The sequence below is a fragment of the Papio anubis genome, chromosome 20, assembly GCF_008728515.1.
Source record: "Papio anubis isolate 15944 chromosome 20, Panubis1.0, whole genome shotgun sequence".
Taxonomy (NCBI): Eukaryota; Metazoa; Chordata; class Mammalia; order Primates; family Cercopithecidae; genus Papio; species Papio anubis.
In genome coordinates, this window is record NC_044995.1 from 47,835,755 (window position 1) to 47,857,285 (window position 21,531).

Below are 21,531 nucleotides of genomic sequence, written 5' to 3' on the forward strand. Positions count from 1 at the left end.
GCTGTGAAAATACTTTGTTTATTAAAGACCAGGCGGAGGGAGGCGGGGTTGTGGGTTCTGTATGGGAAACTGAGTCCCAGTCCCAGGGAGGGAGAAGGAGGACGGACCAGCTGGCAGCCTGGGAGAGGTCACAGGTCAGTGGCCGGACCCCAGTCGTAGCCTTCTTCATCGGAGGACTCCGCATCGCGGACTCGTGTAAACTTTTTCTTCAGGGCTTCCCGTTCATAGGTTCTGGGGATCAGGAAATAGAATAGATGCTGTGGGTGGGGAGCGTGTGAGCTTTCCCACTGTAAACTGAGGCTGACTGTGCTAGGCACAGTGGGTGTGGGCAGAGATAAGCACATCTGGGCATTCATGGGTAGCGCCTTGTTAACAAACTCCTATGCATCCCTCAAAGCCCCAGCTTCAATGTCCTGCCCTTCAAGAAGCCTTCCTAGCTCTCCCAGGAAGTGGATTCCTACTCCCTTGGCCATGATTATATGGGGCTTAGAGAGGCTTTGGCAGGCTCTGTCTTCCCAACTAGGCTAGGGGCACATGAAGGCATAGCTTGGATATAGATCTCTTTATTAACCCCAGAGTCTGAGTCCCAAGGGAAGGGTTGAGGGGCCCCCAGTCTGGAATATGTGGTTCTTACCGCACACTGTCCTGTCGCCACTGACCCTGGGGATGGCTGCTGTCCACCTTGGAGGAGAGGGAGAGAGGAGCTTCAAAATTCCCCCCAGAGCATGGTAAGTCGAGATCAATAACCACCTCCATCCCATCCCCCACGTTGGCCGGGGCCATGCTGCCCAATTGCTAACCCCATGACAAGTCTGCAGGTCATCCCCAAATATAAATGAGAAAACAGGCTGGGATAGGGGAAGGCCTTAGCTGAGACCTCCTAGCCTGTCAGCAAAAGGGGAATTGGGTTTCTCATCTGTGCAGGTCCTCATAGGGCCACTGCCATGAGTTCATGTATGTAAAGGACTTAGTATAGTGGCTGCTCCATATGCGGCTGCCATGGACAGTTGAACAGGTTGGGTACTGCACAACCCTAGGAAAATCATTCTAATCAGAGATGTCATCGATTGATAGATTTTTACATTGACCCAGAGAGGGTGTGGAAGAAGATGCTGAGGCATATACACTAAGAGCTACATACACTTTTGTTAAACACCCAACTACAGCTGGGTGCCATGGTTCACGCCTGTAATCCCAGCACTTTGGGATGCCAAGGCAGGAGGATCACTTGAGCCCAGGAGTTAGAGACCAGCCAGGGCAACATAGCAAGACCACATCTCTGCAAAAAGTGAAAAAAATTAGCTGGGCATGGGTGATGGTGCGTGCTTGTGGTCCCAGCTACTCGGGAGGCTGAGGTGAGAGGATCCCTTTAGCTCAGGAATTGGAGGCTGCTATGAACTATAATTGCACCACTGCACTCCAGCCTGGGCAGCAGGGCAAGACCCTATCTCTAAAATTGAAAAAGTAAAATACATAAATTAGGTAAGTTAGGGCAAGTTCAAAAAAACACGCAACTACTATGTGCCAAGACTTGGGCTGAGTACATTGAGTGCTCGCCACTGCCCTGTGCCACCAAGTCTGATACCATCCACCCTGTGTCCTAGATGAGGAAACAGGTGCAGAGAGAGGTTAAAATGTTGGCTGGAGGCCAGGTGCAGTGGCTCACGCCTGTAATCCCAACACTCTGAGAGGCCCAGGTGGACCACCTGAGGTCAGGAATTGGAGACCAGCCTGGCCAACATGGTGAAACCCTCTCTCTATTAAGAATACCTTAGGAAAAAAAAAAAATAGCTGGGCATGGTGGTGCTCGCCTGTAATCCCAGCTACCTGGGAGTCTGAGGCAGGAGAATTGCTTGAACACAGGAGGCCGAGGCTGGCGTGAGCCGAGATCATGCCACTGCACTCCAGCCTGGGCGACACAGCGAAACTCTAACTCAAAAAAAAAAAAAATTAGGCCGGGTGCAGTGGTTCACGCCTGTAATTCCAGCACTTTGGGGGGCTGAGGCGGGCGGATCACCTGAGGTTAGGAGTTTGAGACCAACCTGACCAACAAGGAGAAACCCTGTCTCTACTAAAAATACAAAATTAGCCAGGCATGGTGGTGCGTGCCTGTAATCCCAGCTACTCAGGAGGCCGAGGCATGAGAATCACTTGAACCCGGGAGGCGGAGGTTGTGGTGAGCTGAGTTGGCGCCATCGCACTCCAGCCTGGGCAACAAAAGCGAAACTCCGTCTCAAAAAAAAAAAAAAAAATGGCTGCAAGTTGCTCAGTGCCACGTGGCTCTTAGCTACCCCAGGTCTGAGTCCCGGAAACCGATCTGACCAGGGAAGCGGTTTGTTGGCGTCCTGGTAGAAAACAGGCTCCCCAGTGTGTGTCTGCTCTGTGCCAGCGTCCCTGCCAGAGACCTTTCCCAGGACTGCCCCCCATGCCCCACGCACCTGGGCCCCCTGATGAGCCAAGATTCTCCCACGATCCCTTGGGCTCTGAGGCTCATCTGCCTGCACAGGCTCCGAGGACCGGGCCAGGGCTGGAGCCGGGGGCTCATCATCCATATCTGTGTAGGGCCCCCCCCTCGCCGTCCGTGTAGCCCTCGCCGTCTGTGTACGCGCCGCCCTCGCCGTCTGTCTCGTAGTCGCTGTTAACACGGCTGTCGCAGCTGAGGTCAGCGGAGCTGTCGGCCAGGCCGCGGTGGGGGAGGTCTAGGTTGTCCTCCAAGGAGCCTTCCAGCTGTGGGGTGGGTGTGGATGCTGTGGCTAGCCCCGGCCAGGACCCCAGCCGCCACCCACGACACCCCCCACCTTCAAACTCCAGTCCCAAATCGAGACGGTCCTGGAGCCTCTAGCCTCAGTGGAGGCTTCACTGTTGACTCCAGGATTAATTGTATTCATTGACCCTTCACCTGAGAGGCTCAGCCCCCAAATCCAAGCTGAGTCCTAAACCTTGACTCCAGCACCAAGAGAAGACTCGTCTCTCTCTCAAAACAGCTCCTCCAGGCCGGGCGCAGTGATTCAGGCCTGTCATCCCAGCACTTTGGGAGGCTGAGGCGGGTGGATCACCTGAGGTCAGGAGTTCGAGACCAGCCTGGCCAACATGGTGAAACCTTGTCTCTGCTAAAAATACAAAAATTAGCTGGGCGTGGTGGCGCTTGTCTGTAGTCCCAGCTACTCGGGAGGCTGAGGCAGAAGAATCACTTGAACCCAGGAGGCAGAGGTTGCAGCAAGCTGAGACCACACCACTGCACTCCAGCCTGGGTGACATAATGAGACTCCATCTCAAATCAAACAACAACAAAAAACAGCTCCTCCAATCTCATCTCATCCAAGTTCCAGTCCAACACCCTTGTCTCAGGTCCCATCTTGACTCTGGCCAGAATCCTGACCCCTGAGCAAAATCTAACTCCCGACAGAGGCCCCAAACCCCAGCTGGGCCTGCACAGGGTCTGTGGGGCCCCCCTGTCCCCGACCCACCCTCACCACGGCAGTACCTGATCTTCCGCTGTCCAGATGGGCCGCGTCTGCTGCTCTCGAATGATGGCCTTGAGCTCCTGGTACCAGGTGTCACTTGTGCCATTCAGAGGGATGGTGGCTGCAGGGAGGAGACATTAGTATGCGCGGGAGACTCAGGCTGGGGCCCACCCGCCTACCCTGGGACACCCAGCCCCACACCTGTGAAGAGGTGGCTGCTGTGTTTCCGCAGCTTCTGGGCTTGTGCGTAGAGGCGGCGGGTGCTGCGGCGGGAGGCAGGCGCCAGCCACTGGCGCAGCGCCTTGAGGGCCGGCCGGCTCTCGGGCATGAAGAAGACCACGATGGGGTAGTACTGCACATAGTTGAGGCGCTCGATGGCGGAGGGGGTCACATCCAGGAGCGCGTGCTTGTCCTGGGCCAGGCCCGCGGAGGTTGGGGAGAGGGGGATTGCAGCAGGGTAAACAGAGAAAGATGGAAAGATGAGGAGTCTGAGGTCAGAGTGGACCCCAGCCTCTCACATCCACAGGCTGGCATGTTGGGGATGGTGGTGGTAATAGCCTAGGGCACAGCATCTTGGCAGACAGAGGGAAAGATGGAAAGATGAAGAGTCTGAGGTCAGAGTGGACCCCAGCCTCACATCTACAGGCTAGCATGGTGGGGATGGTGGTGGTAATAGCCCAGGCCACAGCATCTTGGGCATCAAAGCCCCAACTTTCTCTGCCTGTGCCCAGGGCTGAGTGCTGTTTGACTCCGGGAAGCCCTTGTCTCTCTCGGGCCTCCTGCCTCACAAAGCCTCCGAAAGGGGCTCCATGGGAGACTGCACTTGTGGGGTGTGGGCTGAGAACAGGTCAGAACATTCAGTTGGACGCCCAGGCCTCGGTTTCCCCCATCCATGAAATGGGACCCGTAGCAGGACCCGGCTTACTTTTTCTGCAATCAGCCGCACAGTCTCCAGTTTGATGATCTTGGAGGGGCTGTCCGTCCTGGACACAGTCTCTGTGGAGGGGAGACAGGACCACCAGCTTCAGGAGGGCAGCCCCCGGCCCCTCAAATTCACACCTACCTGCCCCTCCCCTGCTCAAGAAGCCACCAGGCTCCCCATTGCCCTGGAGAGAAATCCTAACAGCAGCAGCAACTCCTGTTGGCCAAGTGCCAGGCACTGCACTCACATCCCCTCCTGACCTCAAGCTCTCACATCCTCCTGAGGAGTGGGTGGCTGGTATTGGCCCATGTGGCAGGTGGGGAAACTGAGACTCAGAGACAAAAGGCTACTTGCTCAGGGTCGCAGAGTCAGAGGCCAGACACTGAGCCTGAGCTGCAACCCCTGGCTCTCCCAAACTCAGTCCCAACTCCAGGGTTCTGCTCAGGCTACAACCCCACAGGAAGCTCCACTCTTGCCGATATCTGTCTTCTAGGATCTGAGAGGAGCACTGCTTCTTCCAGGAAGCCCTCCTGGATTGTGCAAAGTTTCAGGAAGGAGACACAGCCTGGCATGGAGGGGTTCAAGGAGGGAGATGTGACCTCATCCCCTCTTTTTGTTTTGGTTAAAGACGTAAAATCGTCAGGGTGCAGTGGCTCAAGCCTGTAATCCCACCACTTTGGGAGGCCAAGGCGGGTGGATCACCTGAGGTCAAAAGTTCAAGACCAGGCCGGGCGCGGTGGCTCAAGCCTGTAATCCCAGCACTTTGGGAGGCCGAGACGGGCGGGTCACGAGGTCAGGAGATCGAGACCATCCTGGCTAACCTGGTGAAACCCCGTCTCTACTAAAAAATACAAAAAACTAGCCGGGCGAGGTGGCGGGCGCCTGTAGTCCCAGCTACTCGGGAGGCTGAGGCAGGAGAATGGCGTGAACCCAGGAGGCGGAGCTTGCAGTGAGCTGAGATCTGGCCACTGCACTCCAGCCTGGGCGACGGAGCGAGACTCCGTCTCAAAAAAAAAAAAAAAAAAAAAAAGTTCAAGACCAGCCTGACCAAACAGCAAAACCCCATCTCTACTAAAAATACAAAAATTAGCCAGGCATGGTGGCACGTGCCTGTAATTCCAGCTACTGGGGGACTGAGGCAGGGGGATCACTTGAACCTAGGAGCGGAGGTTGCAGTAAGCCAAGATACTGCCACTGCACTCCAGCCTGAGCAACAGAGCAAGACTCCGACTCAAAAAAAAAAAAAAAACCCGTAAAATTTGCATCTTTTTTAATTAAAAAAATCTTTTTTCTTTTATAGAAACGTGATTTTGCTATGTTGCCCAGGCTGGTCTCAAACTCCTAGGCTCAAGTCATCCTCACACCTTGGTCTCCCAAAGTGCTGAGTTAAATGTGAGCCACCACACCCAGCCAAAATTTGCAATCTTAACTATTTTTTGTGTTTTGTTTTGAGACAGAGTCTCCCTCTGTCACCCAGGCTGGAGTGCAGTGGTGTGATCTCTGCTCACTGCACCCTCCGCCTCTTGGGTTCAAGCGATTCTCCTGCCTCAGCTTCCTGAGTAGCTGGGATTACAGGCATGTGCCACCACATCCAGCTAATTTTTTGTTTTTAATAGAGACGGGATTTCACCATGTTGGCCAGGCTAGTCTTGAATTCCTGACCACTGCGCCCAGCCTCCTAGTCTATCTTGTTTTTCTTTTCTTTTTTTTTTTTTGAGATGAAGTCTCACTCTGTCGCCAGGCTGGAGTGCAGTGGCGTGATCTCAGCTCACTGCAACCTCTGCCTCACGGGTTCAAACAATTCTGCCCCAGCCTCCCAAGTAGCTGGGACTGTGGGCGCCTGCCGCCACACCTAGCTAATTTTGTATTTTTAGGAGAGACGGGGTTTCACCATGTTAGCCAGGATGGTCTCAATCTCTTGACCTCATGATCCGCCCGCCTCGGCCTCCCAAAGTGCTGGGATTACAGGCATGAGCCACTGTGCCAGTTGTTTTTATACTTGTTAATTTGGAGTCTTCTCCAGGGACCTTGCCTGTCCTGTTCGCTGCTGTCTCAGAAGATCAATAAATTTCTCTTAAATAACAGGTGGCACTTTGCCTCAACTGGCAATGGCTACCTGGTGAACTGTATTAAGAAGGATGTAGGCCGGGCGCGGTGGCTCACACCTGTAATCCCAGTACTTTGGGAGGCCTAGGCGAGCGGATCACGAGGTCAGGAGATCGAGACCATCCTGGCTAACATGGTGAAACCCCGTCTTTACTAAAAAATACAAAAAATTAGCCAGGCGCGGTGGTGGGCGCCTGTAGTCCCAGCTACTCAGGAGGCTGAGGCAGGAGAATAGCGTGAACCCGGGTGGCGGAGCTTGCAGTGAGCCGAGATTGCGCCACTGCTCTCCAGCCTGGGCCACAGAGCCAGACTTCATCTCAAAAAAAAAAAAAAAAAAAAAAAAAAAAAAAGAAGGATGTGGAGGTTCTATCCAGACAAACGGTGCCAAGATGGATTGAGGCTGTCTGGCTTGGGTATTGGAGGGGGCACTGGTGGCCCATCTGCTGCTTATTTGCCGTCATTATTCTGACTCTCCACCTACCCCCCACAAAAAAACGGTCGTGAAACGATTCATCAACGAGGTTTCCAGGGGATCTGGAGTCTCACCCGCGATTTCAAACTGGTCAGGCATCTCAGCAGTCAACTTCTGCATAGCAATGTCGGCCACAGGTCCCAGGATCACCACCGGCCGCTTGAAACTGGCTGAGGGGCAGAGACACAGTGAAAGAATCAGGGTCCCATTTGCGGTTAAAGACAGCTAGTGTGTTGTACAAACCCCTCCACTTCCTTATAGTAAACAGCCTATTTAGCTAGGACCATAGCTGCCCAGCCAAAGACTACATCTCCCAGTATCCCTTGCAGCTAGGATGGTCATGTGACCAAATACTGGCCAAAGGAACACAAGCAGAATCGATGTGTGCATTTCTGGGTTCCGCCTTCAAGGGCAGGAATAAGCCTCTCTCCAGCCTTCATTCCCTTTCTCCCTGGCTGTAGGGTCTCTTTTAGCAGTTGAACCTAGCTAACTCATAGGTCAGGAGACTACAACCTGAGGGCCACATCTGGCCCACAGCATGTGTTTGTAAATAAAGTTTTATCAAAACACAGTGACGGCCATTTCTTTATGTCCTGTCTATGGCTACCTTTGAGCAGAGCTGAGTAGTTCTGCCAGACTAGCCCACAAAGCCTAAAATAGTTAACTGTGTGATCCTTTGCAGGAAAAGTATGTTGACACCTGGCCTACCAGATACACCGTTTTACCACTGAAGAAACAGCCTCAGAGCATCTTGAGGGGAGAAAAGTGGCAGCCCAGGATCTTTGCAATTTAATCCTTCTCCTTCTCCCTTTCTTTCATTTTATTTACTTTTTTTTTTTGAGACGGAGTCTAGCTCTGTCACCCAGGCTGGAGTGCAGTGGTGCGATCTTGGCTTACTGCAACCTCTGCCTCCCAGGTTCAAGCGATTCTCCTGCCTCAGCCTCCTGAGTAGCTAGGATTACAGGTACACGCCACCTTGCCCAGCTAATTTTTGTATTTTTAGTAGAGACGGGGTTTCACAATGTTGGTCAGGCTGATCTCGAACTCCTGACCTCATGATCCGCCCGCCTTGGCCTCCCAAAGTGCTGGGATTACAGGCATGAGCCACTACGTCCGGCCTATTTACTTATTTTTTTGAGATGGAGTCTCGCTCTGTCGCCCAGGCTGGAGTGCAGTGGCGCGATCTCGGCTCACTGCAAACTCCACCTCCCAGGTTCATGCCATTCTTCTGCCTCAGTCTCCCTAGTAGCTGGGACTACAGGCACCTGCCACCACGCTCTGCTAATTTTTTGTATTTTTAGTAGAGACAGGGTTTCACTGTGTTAGCCAGGATGGTCTCAACTCCTGACCTCGTGATCCACCCGCCTCAGCCTCCCAAAGTGCTCGGATTACAGGTGTGAGCCACCACGTCCAGCCGACACAAATAGATTTTTAAGGAAAGAACCCCCTTCCTCTCTCCTTCTGTCCCCTAAAATAACCCAAAAGTTTGGGTTTTTTTTTGTATTTTTGGTTTTTTTGAGATGGAGTTTTGCTGTTGTCGCTTAGGCTGGAGTGCAGTGACGTGACCTCGACTCACAACCTCTGCCTCCCAGGTTCAAGCAATTCTCCTGCCTCAGCCTCCCAAACTATCGGGAGGGGACTACAGGCTCCTGCCACCACACCTGGCTAATTTTTTGTATTTTTAGTAGAGATGGGGTTTCACCATGTGGGCCAGGCTGGTCTCGAGCTCCTGACCTCAGGTGATCCACCCGCCTCAGCCTCCCAAACTATTGGGATTACAGGTGTGAGCCACCGCGCCCTGCTGCAAAAGTATTTTTGATAGAAGGAGAATGTGGTTAGAAACATGTCTTTTTTTTTTTTTTTTTTTTTTTTTTGAGACGGAGTCTTGCTCTGTGCCCCAGGCTGGAGTGCAGTGGCGCGATCTCGGCTCACTGCAAGCTCCGCCCCCCCGGGTTTTTTTTTTTAAAGATAGTGTCAATCTGTGGCCCAGGCTGGAGTGCAGTGGTGCGATCATAGCTCACTGCAACCTGGACCTCTTGGGCTCAAGCGATCTTCCTGCCTCAGCCTCCCAAGTAGCTGGGACTATAGGTATGCACCACCATGCCCAACTATCTTTTTAAATTTGATGTAGAGGCCGGGCACGTTGGCTCACGCCTGTAATCTCAGCACTAAAAATACAAAAAATTAGCTGGGCGTGGTGATGGTAATCCCAGTTACTTGGGAGGCTGAGGCAGGAGAATAGCTTGAATCAGGGAGGCAGGGGTTGCAGTGAGCTAAGATCACGCTATTGCACTCCAGTCTAAGACAGAACGAGACTCTGTCTAAAATAAAAAATAAAAAAGTAAATAAATAGGCCAGGCGCGGTGGCTCACGCCTGTAATCCCAGCACTTTGGGAGGCCAAGGCAGGCGGATCACGAGGTCAGGAGATCGAGACCATCCTGGCTAACACGGTGAAACCCTGTCTCTACTAAAAATACATTTAAAAAAATTAGCCGGGCGTGGTGGCAGGCGCCTGTAGTCCCAGCTACACAGGAGGCTGAGGCAGGAGAATGGTGTAAATCCGGGAAGCGGAGCTTGCAGTGAGTGGAGATCGCGCCACTGCACACCAGCCTGGGCAACAGAGCAAGATTCCGTCTCAAAAATAAAAAATAAAATAAAAAGTAAATAAATAAATAGATTTGATGTAGAGATGTAGTCTTGCTTTACTGCCTAGGCTGGTCTGGGACTCCTGGCCTCAGAGATCCTCTTACCTCAGCCTCCCAAAGTGTCAGGATTATAGGTGTGAGCCACCACGCCCGGCCAAGACTGTGCCTTTTAGAGGCTGGATGTGAGGGAACAGGTGCACCAGGACCTCTGTGTGAGGCCTCCCCAGGGCCCCTCCCACCCCGGGCCCCACCTTCTCGAAGCACCACTCGTTCATAGGGCGGGTAGTGGCCCTGTCGGGTCAGAGCTGAGAGGTCCTCGCGGCTCCGCTGACTGGTCTTCTTGGCTCCTCGACGAAGACCCCGCAGCCGCCAGAACTCGGCCCGAGCATTGGAGCCCGCGGAGGAGCCAGGCCCGATTCCCACGGCCCTCTGGGCAGCTTCCAGGCTGGCCAGCTGCTCCGCCCTGGGGAGGAGAGGGGACAGTACTGAGCATTGGGGTCAGCAGCATCACGGCCCCGAAGGTGTCCTCTTCCTACCCCTCGGAGCCTGTGGACGGGCCACTTTGTATGGCAAATGGGACTCTGCAAATGAGATGATGATGATGATGATTATTTTGGGTTTTTTTGAGACAAAGTCTTGCTCTGTTGTCCATGCTGGAGTGGGTTGGAGTGCAGTGGCACAATCTCAGCTCACTACAACCTCTGCCTCCTGGGTTCAAGCAATTCTCCTGCCTCAGCCTCCCAAGTAGCTGGGATTACAGGCGCCCGCCACCGTGCCCGGCTAATTTTTTTTTTTTTTGAGACGGAGTCTCGCTCTGTCGCCCAGGCTGGAGTGCAGTGGCGAGATCTCGGCTCACTGCAAGCTCCGCCTCCCGGGTTCACGCCATTCTCCTGCCTCAGCCTCCGGAGTAGCTGGGACTACAGGCGTCTGTCACCAACCTGGCTTTTTATTTTTCTGTATTTTTAGTAGAGATGGGGTTTCACCGTGTTAGCCAGGATGGTCTCAATCTCCTGACCTCGTGATCCACCCACCTCGGCCTCCCAGAGTGCTGGGATTACAGGCGTGAGCCACCGCGCCCGGCCGATAGCGAGCCCATTTCTAATGGGGAGACTGAGGCTGAAGCAGAAGGGCCCCGCTACAGGGGTGCGCAGTCCCCACCTGCTCTGGTTGGGAATGACGCCCCGCTCTTGCTCCCGCAGGTCACGACCCATGCGCACCGCCAGCCAGTGGCCTCCTCGCGCGTGGCTCTGCTCGGGGCCCGGGTACAGCGTGTCCAGCACGTGGAAGACATCGCCACGGGTGAAGCCCAGGCCGGATGGTGGGCTGGGCTCCAGCTCAAAGTGAGTGCGGATGTAGAAGGAGTCGCCCACGCGGGACTGCACCATTTTCCAGAAAACTGGGGAGAGCAGAAGGCCGCATGAGCTGCCCGATCTGAGCCCTCCCCTGCGGAGAGTGGGTCTGGCTGGAGGGAACCCACCCAGGAGACTTGGGCACTGTCCCTGCAGGGGCTGGGGAGAGGGATGGAGGGTGCAGAGATGCAGATTCAACCACACCCCTGCACTCGCCACCAGGCCACACAGCCAGGTCCCCCGCCGACACACACAGGCACACCCACATCCACACGCACTCACTGTCCTGCTTCCGCTGCGTCACCAGCTCCATCTCCTCGCCCGGTGGCAGCCCCAGCAGGAACTGCACCGCCTCCTCCCGTGTCAGGTTCTGGAATGGCACGTCATTCACCTGCCAGAAAGCGGGCACAGCTATAGACCAAGCTCCGGTACCTCCTGGCCGTGCATGAGATCCTGGACCTTCCTCTGGGCAAAACTCAGCCCCAATGGCTTCTAGAGCTGCTTCCAAGGGCCCCGGCAGTTCCCAGAGGGCTTTCTGACTGGGGTATCACCCTATGGCTGTGTGATGTGTGACACAGATAGCTGGTGGCATCATAAGGATACAAGGGTTTTGACACAGAAACACGGGCACAGGCACTGCGCTGGCCCTCAGATAACCAAGTCATGGTGGGTTGTCAGTATCAAAACATGGGAACAGAGGTCATGGCATGGAGCTCGGTGGAAACTGTGAAATGCTCAAAAGAATTCAGACGGCCGGGCGCGGTGGCTCACGCCTGTAATCCCAGCACTTTGGGAGGCCGAGGCGGGTGGATCACAAGGTCAGGAGATCGAGACCATGGTGAAACCCTGTCTCTACTAAAAATACAAAAAATGAGCCGGGCGCGGTGGCGGGCGCCTGTAGTTCCAGCTACTCGGGAGGCTGAGGCAGGAGAATGGCGTCAACCCAGGAGGCGGAGCTTGCAGTGAGCCAGGATCGCGCCACTGCACTCCAGCTTGGGCGACAGAGCGAGACTCCGTCTCAAAAAAAAAAAAAAAAAAAAAGAATTCAGACATAATCACAGTAGTCACAAGGTCGTGACAGGGACAACAATATATGGACACACAGTGGGTCACAGATGCCTACCATCAGGATCATGACAAGGACAACAATACACGGACGCAGCCAATGGACACAGCCACCTGCTGTCAGGGTCGCGACAGGGACAGCAATATACAGACACAGCCACCTGCTCTTGGGGTTGTGACATGGACAGCAATATACAGACACAGCCACCTGCTCTCAGAGTCACGACAGGGACGGCAATATACAGACACAGCCACCTGCTCTCAGGGTCATAACAGGGACAGCAATATATGTGCACAGCCTGTGGACACAGACACCTATCTCAGGGTCATGACATGGACAGCAATATACAGACACAGCCACCTGCTCTCAGGGTCGTGACAGGGACAGCAATATATAGACATAGCCACCTGCTCTCAGGGTCACAACAGGGACAGCAATATACAGACACAGCCACCTTGCTCCTCGGGTTGTGACACATGGACAGCAATACACAGACACAGCCACCTGCTCTCAGGGTCATGACAGGGAGAGCAATACACAGACATAGCCACCTGCTCTCGGGGTTGTGACATGGACAGCAATATACAGACACAGCCACCTGCTCTCAGAGTCACAACAGGGACGCAATATACAGACACAGCCACCTCGCCCTCAGGACCTCAGGACGCAACACACCTGCCTCAGACCTACACCAGGGACTCTTAAATATATTAGAGGACAGACACAGCCACCTGCTCTCAGGGTCATAATAGGGACAGCAATATATAGACACAGCCTGTGAGCACAGACACCTACTCTCGGGGTCATGACATGGATGTCAAGGTTAGAATCCCACAAGCAAACTGAGTAGAAATACACTAAAAAATACCATGACCCTCAGGCAACTTGGCATCAAGTTGTCACCCAGCCAGTGGGCTGAGGACATGGAAAGTGGGGAGCTGTGACTCCCTCACGAATCACAACTCACACTGCAAGGTCAAGACACAAACAAGGTCATGAGAGCAAACTGGGGGTGCGACTTGGTGAGTGAACTTGTGCAAGGGACAGGGGAGATAGCCTGGGGATGAGATGAGGCAAGGACAGAGATGGGGGGATGATGAAGGGCTGGAGGTAGTTATGACACTGTTATGAAGGCAGGACCCAAGCAAGGTCACAACACAGACATAGGGGGTGGTGGCACAGAAAATGACTGTACATGGACATGGAGATCATACGAGAATGATCCGTGACCTGACCACACGATTAGGACATACGAGACGGTCATGACGCAGTCAACACAGCCACGTCAGGAACAAGAGGATTGTGACCCAGACAAGGTCATGACATAGGCAATGAGGTTATGGCCCAGACAAAGTCCTGATGTTGATAACAAGGAGACTGTGACATTGATAACAAGGTTGTCACATGGACAAGGTCATATGACATGAACAAGAAGATTGTGGCCAGGCGCGGTGGCTCACGCCTGTAATCCCAGCACTTTGGGAGGCCGAGGCGGGCGGATCACAAGGTCAGGAGATCGAGACCACGGTGAAACCCCGTCTCTACTAAAAATACAAAAAATTAGCCGGGCGCGGTGGCCGGCGCCTGTAATCCCAGCACTTTGGGAGGCTGAGGTGGGTGGATCACTTGAGGCCAGGAGTTCAAGACCAGCCCGGCCAACATGGTGAAACCCCATCTCTACTAAAAATACAAAAATTAGCTGGGCATGGTGGCGCACACCTGTAATCCCAGCTACTTGGGAGGCTGAGGCAGGATGATCCCTTAAACCCGGGAGGCGGAGCTTGCAGTGAGCCGAGATCACACCACTGCACTCCAGCCTGGGTGTCAGAGCAAGACTCCATCTCAAAAAAAAAAAGTTAGCCAGGCGCAGTGGCTTATGCCTGTAATCTCAGCTACTTGGGAAGCTGAGGCAGGTGGATCACCTGAGGTCAGGAGTTTGAGACCAGCCTGGCCAATATGGCGAAAACTCATCTCTACTAAAAATATAAAAATCAGCCGGGCGTGGTGGTGGGCACCTGTAATCCCAGCTACTTAGGAGGTGAGGCAGAAGAATCGCTTGAACCTGGCAGGCAGAGGTTGTGGTGAGCCGAGATCGCACCACTGCACTGCAGCCTGGGCAACAAGAGCAAAACTCCGTCTCAAAAACAAACAAACAAAAAAGATGAACCCGGATACGGTCAAGGCACAGACAAGGAGGTTGTGACTGGACGATGACGTCATGACCTGGAAGATAAGGTCGTGACATCAGCCAGATCGTGACACAGCGAAGGGGATATTAAAATGCTGAAATACACATCTAGGGTCTCAACAGTCCCCAGGGTGGACCCAAGGGGAGGACCCACAAGTTGTAGCAAACAAGGGCAGGACCTAGCACACGACACGCCCATGACCGGTGGGGCTGGCCGGCGGCCCCGGTAGTACCTGCAAGATCTGATCTCCCTCCTGGATGCCCTGTCCATCAGCCGGGCTGCCCGCCTGCACCCCGGACACGAAGATGCCCACGTCATTGCCCCCGGCCAGCCGCAGCCCGATGCTCTTGCCCTTGAGGAAGCGGACCACCCGTGTGTCGGGGCTATACCTGCAAGGGGAGGGAGAGGGGGCGTCAGACCAGAGTGGGCGGACAGGGGGAGGGCTCAGCATTGTCCTTGGGAAAGCCCCCGCCCCCTCCAGGCCTTGGTTTCCCTCAAATCCCCACTTAATTGTCCCACTCAACACAAGGGATACAAGCAGGCAGGACTGCGCTGATGAGGGAGGCAGCCTGAGATGCAGGAGTTTCGAGCGGGTGGGCTTTCTTCTGGCGCACATACCCGCGATCCTCCATGCTCTGGCTGCTGGGCACTCTGTAGATGTCATAGCTGCTTTCCCTGGGCAACTCTGAAAGGGAAAAGCCAGTCTTTCCCCAGCACACTGGCTCGGTCCAGTCTCCAAACCTTTGCTTTATGTCCTCATCCTGGAAGGACCATCACCCACCTCGAGTCCTTCTCAGGAAACCATGTCTCACCACTTTGGCTCAGGCCAACCTCCCCCGGCTCTGCCTGGCACAGCCTTGCTGTCGGGGATCAGAAATATCAGGAATTGGCCAGGCGCGGTGGCTCATGCCTGTAATCCCAGCACTTTGGGAGGCCGAGGTGGGTGGATCACGAGGTCAGGAGTTCAAGACCAGCCTGGCCAAGATGGTGAAACCCCGTCTCTACTAAAAATACAAAAAAATTAGCTGGGCGTGGTGGCGGGCGCCTGTAATCTCAGCTACTCCGGAGGCTGAGGCAGAGAATTGCTTAAACCTGGAGGGGCGGAGGTTTCGGTGAGCTGAGATGGCGCCTCTGCACCCCAGCCTGGGCGACAGAGGGAGACTGTGTCTCAAAAAAGAAGTATCAGGGATGGGGTGCTCAGAGTCACCACCCACCTGCCTGTTGCTCACCTGGTTCCGAGATGGTTCTGGAATCGACTGAACTTTCCCGCCGAAGCCGGGGGCTCTCCCTGGTGGGGAACACATTGGGAGTGAAGTAGGGGTAGATGTCAAGGGGCCATTTTAAAAAGAATTTTAGGCCGGTTGCGGTGGTTCACGCCTGTAATCCTAGCATTTTGGGAGGTCAAGGCGGGTGGATCACCTGAGGTCAGGTGGCCAACAAGGTTAAACCCTGTCTCTACAAAAATACAAAAATTAGGCCGGGCGCGGTGGCTCAAGCCTGTAATCCCAGCACTTTGGGAGGCCGAGACGGGCGGATCACGAGGTCAGGAGATCGAGACCATCCTGGCTAACACGGTGAAACCCCGTCTCTACTTAAAAAATACAAAAAACTAGCCGGGCACGGTGGCGGGCACCTGTAGTCCCAGCTATTCGGGAGGCTGAGGCAGGAGAATGGCGGAAACCCGGGAGGCGGAGCTTGCAGTGAGCTGCGATCCTGCCACTGCACTCTAGCCTGGGCGACAGAGTAAGACTCCGTCTCAAAAAAAAAAAAAAAAAATACAAAAATTAGCCAGGCATGATGGTGGGTGTCTGTAATCCCAGCTACGCAGGAGGTTAAGGCAGGATAATTGCCTGAACCCGGGAGGCAGAGGTTGCAGTGAGCCAAGATCACGCCACTGCACTCCAGCCTGGGCGACAGAACGAGACCTTGTCTCCAAAAAAACAAATAAATAAACAAAATAAACAGAATTGTAATTTATCTGGGCTGGGCGTGGTGGCTCACACGTGTAATCCCAGCACTTTGGGAGGCTGAGACAGGCCAAATGCTTGAGCCCAGGAGTTCAAGACCAGCCTGGGCAACATAGCTGGGCAACACAGCCCCCATGTCTACCAAAAATACGAAAATTAGCCAGTCTCACATGACTCAGTCTCAAAACAAATAAATAAATAGAGGAAAAAAAAAATTTTTTTTTGAGACGGAGTTTTGCTGTGGTCGCCCAGGCTGGAGTGTAATGACATGATGTCGGCTCACTGCAAACTCCATTTCCTGGGTTCAAGCGATTTTCCTGCCTCAGCCTCCCAAGCAGCTGGGATTACAGGCACCTGGCACCACGCCGGGCTAATTTTGGTATTTTAGTAGAGACAGGGTTTCACCATGTTGGGCCAGGCTGGTCTCGAACTCCTGTCCTCAGATGATCGACCTTCCTCAGCCTCCCAAAGTGCTGAGATTACAGGCGTGAGCCACCGCTCCCAGCCTAAGGCAGAGTTTGATACTAAGAAGTGGGGTGCTGCTGTAACCAACACCTACAAATGTGGACATGGCTTTGGAACTGGGTAATGGGTAGAGGCTAGAGGTGTTTTGAGGCAGGTGCTAGAAATACAGGACTGCATCCTCAAGGTTACCCCCAGTTGGAAAGCTACGCCCGCATTCCCCTCTCCCTCCCATCGACTATTCTGACGGGTGATACTTACACGGGAGAGTCGGTCTGGCTGGCCTCGGGGCTCCGCTGAGCATGCCGGGGTGGTGGCGGGATGTGGGATGGTGGTGCCTGCGATAGCTCCGAGGTGAGGTCCGAGATGTCTGCAGGGGGAGAGGACATCTCATCAGCCATGGTCACGCCTTCCAGACTGGACCCATTTTACAGAGGGGCATATCAAGACCCCTCTAAACAAAGGGCCCTAGACCAAAGTCAGAAGCTCAGTTAGAATATTCAGCTCTGGAGGTGGGCACGGTGGCTCACACCTATAATCCCAGCTACCCAGGAGGCTGAGGCATGAGAATCACTTGAACCCAGGAGGCGGAGTTTGCAGTGAGCCAAGATCGCCCCCCTGTACTCCTGACTTTCTGTGTGGCCTTTGGCAAGTTCCTGCCACTCTCTGAGCCTCTAGGGACCAGGCTCACTGGTTTGTCCTTGGCCCTGCCTGGGGCTTCCTGCCTTCCCTGCCGTCCATTCAACCCCCTCCCAGGGCCTATCCTCTGCGTCCTCACCCTCCAACGGCGAGCTGTCGCTGTCACTCACAGCAGGTGGCATGTTCACCAGGAACTGCCCGCGATCTCTCAGCACCAGCAGGCTTAGCTTCCCTTCCGACTTCTCGATCAGTCGCCGGGTGTCACTCAGTGACAGGTTCTGGCTGGACACCCCGTTGATCTGAAAGGGACCAGGAATGAAAGAGAGGAAGTGAGTTAATGAGAGACGGGAGACAGTAGAAACAGTTTGGTGGGGGAACTAGAAACAGACAATTCCCCCAGGGGTTGCTAAAAACAGACACACCCTAAGGAAAACGTTAGAATTGGATTCCTGCTGTGAGTGGAGACCACACCAAGAACTGATCACCAAATTCTAGAAACAGAAAATGTTCCTTAGAACATCCAGGGGTGGGAGACACTGGAGAAAATGAGAAACAGGTTGACTCTCCTTTCTTACCAAAAGTGGAAATTTCTCAGGGGATACTAGGAACAGATGTGAGGGTGACATTATAAACAACTCTAATTGGAGAAGAAGGAGTATCAGATACTTAAAAGATACTAGAAATACCCAATCTTCTGGGACATAACTAGAAGCAGACATCTAGGGCTGGGTGCGGTGGCTCACGCCTGTAATGCCAGCACTTTGGGAGGCAGAGGCAGACGGATCACTTGAGGTCAGGAGTTCGAGACCAGCCTGGCCAACGTTGTGAAACCCTGTCTCTACTAAAAATACAAAAATTAGCCGGGCGTGGTGGGGGGCGCCTGTGGTCCCAGCTACTCAGGAGACTGAGACAGGAGAATCACTTTAACCCGGGAGGCAGAGGTTGCAGTGAGCCAAGATCCCACCACTGCACTCCAGCCTGGGTGACAGAGAAACACTCCATATCAAAAAGGAAAGAAAAAAGAAAGAAAGAAAGGAAAAGTCATCTGGAGGTAGATTAGAAACACACAATTCCTAGAAAGAACTTAATGTCAGCCGGGTGCGGTGCCTCATGCCTGTAATCCCAGCACTTTGGGAGGGCGGCCGAGATCGCGCCATTGCACTCCAGCCAGGGTAACAAGAGCAAAACTCCATCTCAAAAAAAAAGAAAGAAAGAACTTAATGTCATCTCCAGTAGCCCCAAAAACCCACTTCTAACATTTTCCCTTGGCAGGTTTATTTTCAGTAACCCTGGGGATTGTTGGTTTCTTCTAATTTAGTTTTGTTTTTTTTACCTTTTTTTTTTTTTTTTTTTTGCATGAGTCTCCCATGCCCAGGGCTGGCATGCAGTGGCCGGATCTCAGCTCACTGCAAGCCCGGGCCCTGGGTTCACGCCATTCTCCTGCCGACTCCGTGGTAGCTGGGAATACAGGCATGCAAATTCACCACGCCTCGGGCTAATTTTTGTATTTTTAGTAGAGATCGGGTTTCACCGTGGTTAGCCAGGATGGTCTCAATCTCCTGACTTTGTGGATCCTCGCCTGCCTCCTCGCCTCCCAAAGTAAGTTAGATTACAGGCGTGGGAGCCATCGCTACCGGCCACCTTTTTTTTTTTTTTTTTTTTTTTGAGACTGAGTCTGGCCTTGCGCCCAGGTTGGAGGCAGGCCGGATCTCAGCTCACTGCAAGCCTCCCGGGTTTACGCCATTCTCTGCCTCAGCCTCCCGAGATGCTGGGACCACAGGTCGCCACTTCGGCCTCGGCTAGTTTTTGTATTTTTAGTAGAGATGGGGTTTCACTGTTAGCCAGGATAGTTCCGATCTCCTGACCTCATGATCTCACTGCCTCGGCCTCCCAAAGTGCTGGGATTACAGGCTTGAGCCACGCCACTCGGCCTTTTTTAAATAGAGATGGCCATCTTGCTATGTTGCCCAGGTTGGTCTCAAACTTCTGGGCTCAAGCAGTCCTCCTATCTCAGCCTCCTACAGTACTGGGATTACAGGCATAAGCCACTACACCTGGCATTTTATTTATTTATTTATTTATTTATTTATTTATTTATTTATTTTTGAGACAGGGTCTTGCTCTGTCGCCCAGGCTGGAGTACAGTGGCATCATCACAGCTCAAGATCACTGTAGCCTTAACTTCCCAGGCTCAGGTGATCCTCCCACCTCAGCCTCCAAGTAGCTGGGACCACAGGTGTGTGGCACCACTAATTTTCTTTTTTGTAGAGATGGGGTCTCACTCTGTTGCCCAGGCTGGGCTTGAATTCCTGGGCTCAAGAGATCCTCCTGCCTCGGCCTCCCAAAGTGCTGGGATTATAGGCGTGAGCCACCAGGCCTGGCTCTGGGATTGTAAATTTCTAGTAACCCCCACCAAGTTCTCTATTTCTGGTGTCTGCTGCAGCACACTAGAAACACAGTTGCTCAGGTCACTAGAAACAGATAACTTAGCCAGAAGCAGTGGCTCACGCCTGTAATCCCAACACCTTGGGAGGCCGAGATGGGTGGATTGCCTGAGGTCAGGAGTTCGAGACCAGCCTGGCCAACATGGTGAAACCCCGTGTTTACTAAAAATACAAACATTAGCTGGGTGTGATGGTGGGCACCTGTAATCCCAGCTACTCGGGAGGCTGAGGCAGGAGAATCACTTGAACCCGGGAGGCGGAGGTTGCAGTGAGCCGAGATTGTGCCACTGCACTCCAGCCTGGGCAACAGAGCAAGACTCTGTCTCAAAAAAAAAATAGAAAAGAAACAGATAACTTTTTAAAGACACTGAAAATAACCAGCTGAAAGCAGTTTGGAAATCAAACACTAGGAGTCACTAGAAACAGATTTTCAGGGGAAGAATCCAGAAAGAAACCATCCTTTAGGGCAGGGCAGCTCCCCTAAACATGGTGACTGGGTCATTAGCATCCAGCCGTCTAGGGTAGGTCCAGGAATCAGCTGCCCACATGATTCTCTGATGCACATCAAAGCTAGAGATTGATAGAAACAGACAACTCGGCGGTAGCCCGGTGGCTCAAGCCTGTAATCCCAGCACTTTGGGGGAGGCCGAGGCGAGGCGGATCCACGAGGTCAGGAGGTCCCTCTAGGGTAGGTCCAGGAATCAGCTGCCCACATGATTCTCTGATGCACATCAAAGCTAGAGGGTATTAGAAACAGACAACTCCATGAGGATACTAGAAACCGACATTTGGCCATGGATTAGCAGTAGCTGGAGAGAAGGGTGGTTTTTTTGTTTGTTTTTTTTTTGAGATGGAGTCTCGCTCTGTCTCCCAGGCTGGAGTGCAGTGGCGCTCAGCCTCCCAAGTAGCTGAGACTACAGGCACCCGCCATTGTGCCCGGCTAATTTTTTTATATTTTTTTTAGTAGAGACGGGGTTTCACCATGTTAGCCAGGATGATCTCTGTTAGCCAGGATGATCTCGATCTCCTGACCCCCGTGTTAGCCAGGATGATCTCCATCTCCTGACCTCATGATCCGCCCGCCATGGCCTCCCAAAGTGCTGCAATTACAGGCGTAAGCCACCACGCCTGGCCAGGAAAGGTGGTTTTATGCGTGGCCATCTGCAACCTTTGAGATATGAGCAACAACACTGAAGGTAAATGGTTTGGGGCCCAGCTCTGCTGTCGTTGCTGTATGACTCAGTGGTACTGCCCGTCCCCACCCTGCCTTGGTCTCCCTTCCCATAGGATAAGCAGCCCGGCCTCACCTGTAGAATGAGATCTCCTTCATGCAGCCCACCGTGCCGGGCAGCCAGGCCCGAATCTGTAATGTGCTTGATGAAGATCTGACTGCCCAGCTTGACACCGAACTCTGTAAGGGGGGAGGAGGGAAACTGAGGCAGGACTCTGGAAACGGGTGCCTGGGGGCATTCTCCTGTTGCAAGGACAGAGTCCAGGTGTGGGCCCTCCCTTCCTAACACTTTGATGGCATCATAATGAGAACGGCGATGTCGCCTGTGGGATCTAAGATCTGAAAGTGTCAATGACATCTCCAGAGGGCGGGGACACCATGTCACCTGCCGCTCGTGATGTTGCCATGCCCAGGCTAAGGGTATGATATTGCTCCTGACATCATAATTGTTTCCATTTTTATTTTTTATTTTATTTTATTTTTTTTTTGAGACGGAGTCTCGCTCTGTCACCCAGGCTGGAGTGCGGTGGCCGGATCTGAGCTCACTGCAAGCTCCACCTCCCGGGTTTACACC

General features: G+C 53.4%; 1 protein-coding gene across 1 annotated transcript in view; it reads right to left on the reverse strand.

Moving 5' to 3' along the window:
- Positions 1-2: 2 nt before the first annotated feature.
- The window catches only part of TJP3 (tight junction protein 3), a 44,587-nt gene continuing 23,058 nt past the window's right edge, over positions 3-21,531 (reverse strand). Inside the window, 17 exon segments of the mRNA XM_009193155.3 lie at positions 3-231; positions 635-681; positions 2,439-2,570; positions 2,572-2,727; positions 3,485-3,585; positions 3,666-3,876; positions 4,390-4,460; positions 7,039-7,134; positions 9,862-10,073; positions 10,769-11,006; positions 11,242-11,350; positions 14,447-14,603; positions 14,833-14,899; positions 15,444-15,502; positions 16,905-17,013; positions 17,422-17,581; positions 21,034-21,137. Of these exon segments, the coding sequence (XP_009191419.2) occupies positions 129-231; positions 635-681; positions 2,439-2,570; positions 2,572-2,727; positions 3,485-3,585; positions 3,666-3,876; positions 4,390-4,460; positions 7,039-7,134; positions 9,862-10,073; positions 10,769-11,006; positions 11,242-11,350; positions 14,447-14,603; positions 14,833-14,899; positions 15,444-15,502; positions 16,905-17,013; positions 17,422-17,581; positions 21,034-21,137 (2,132 nt within the window). The 3' untranslated portion in view covers positions 3-128.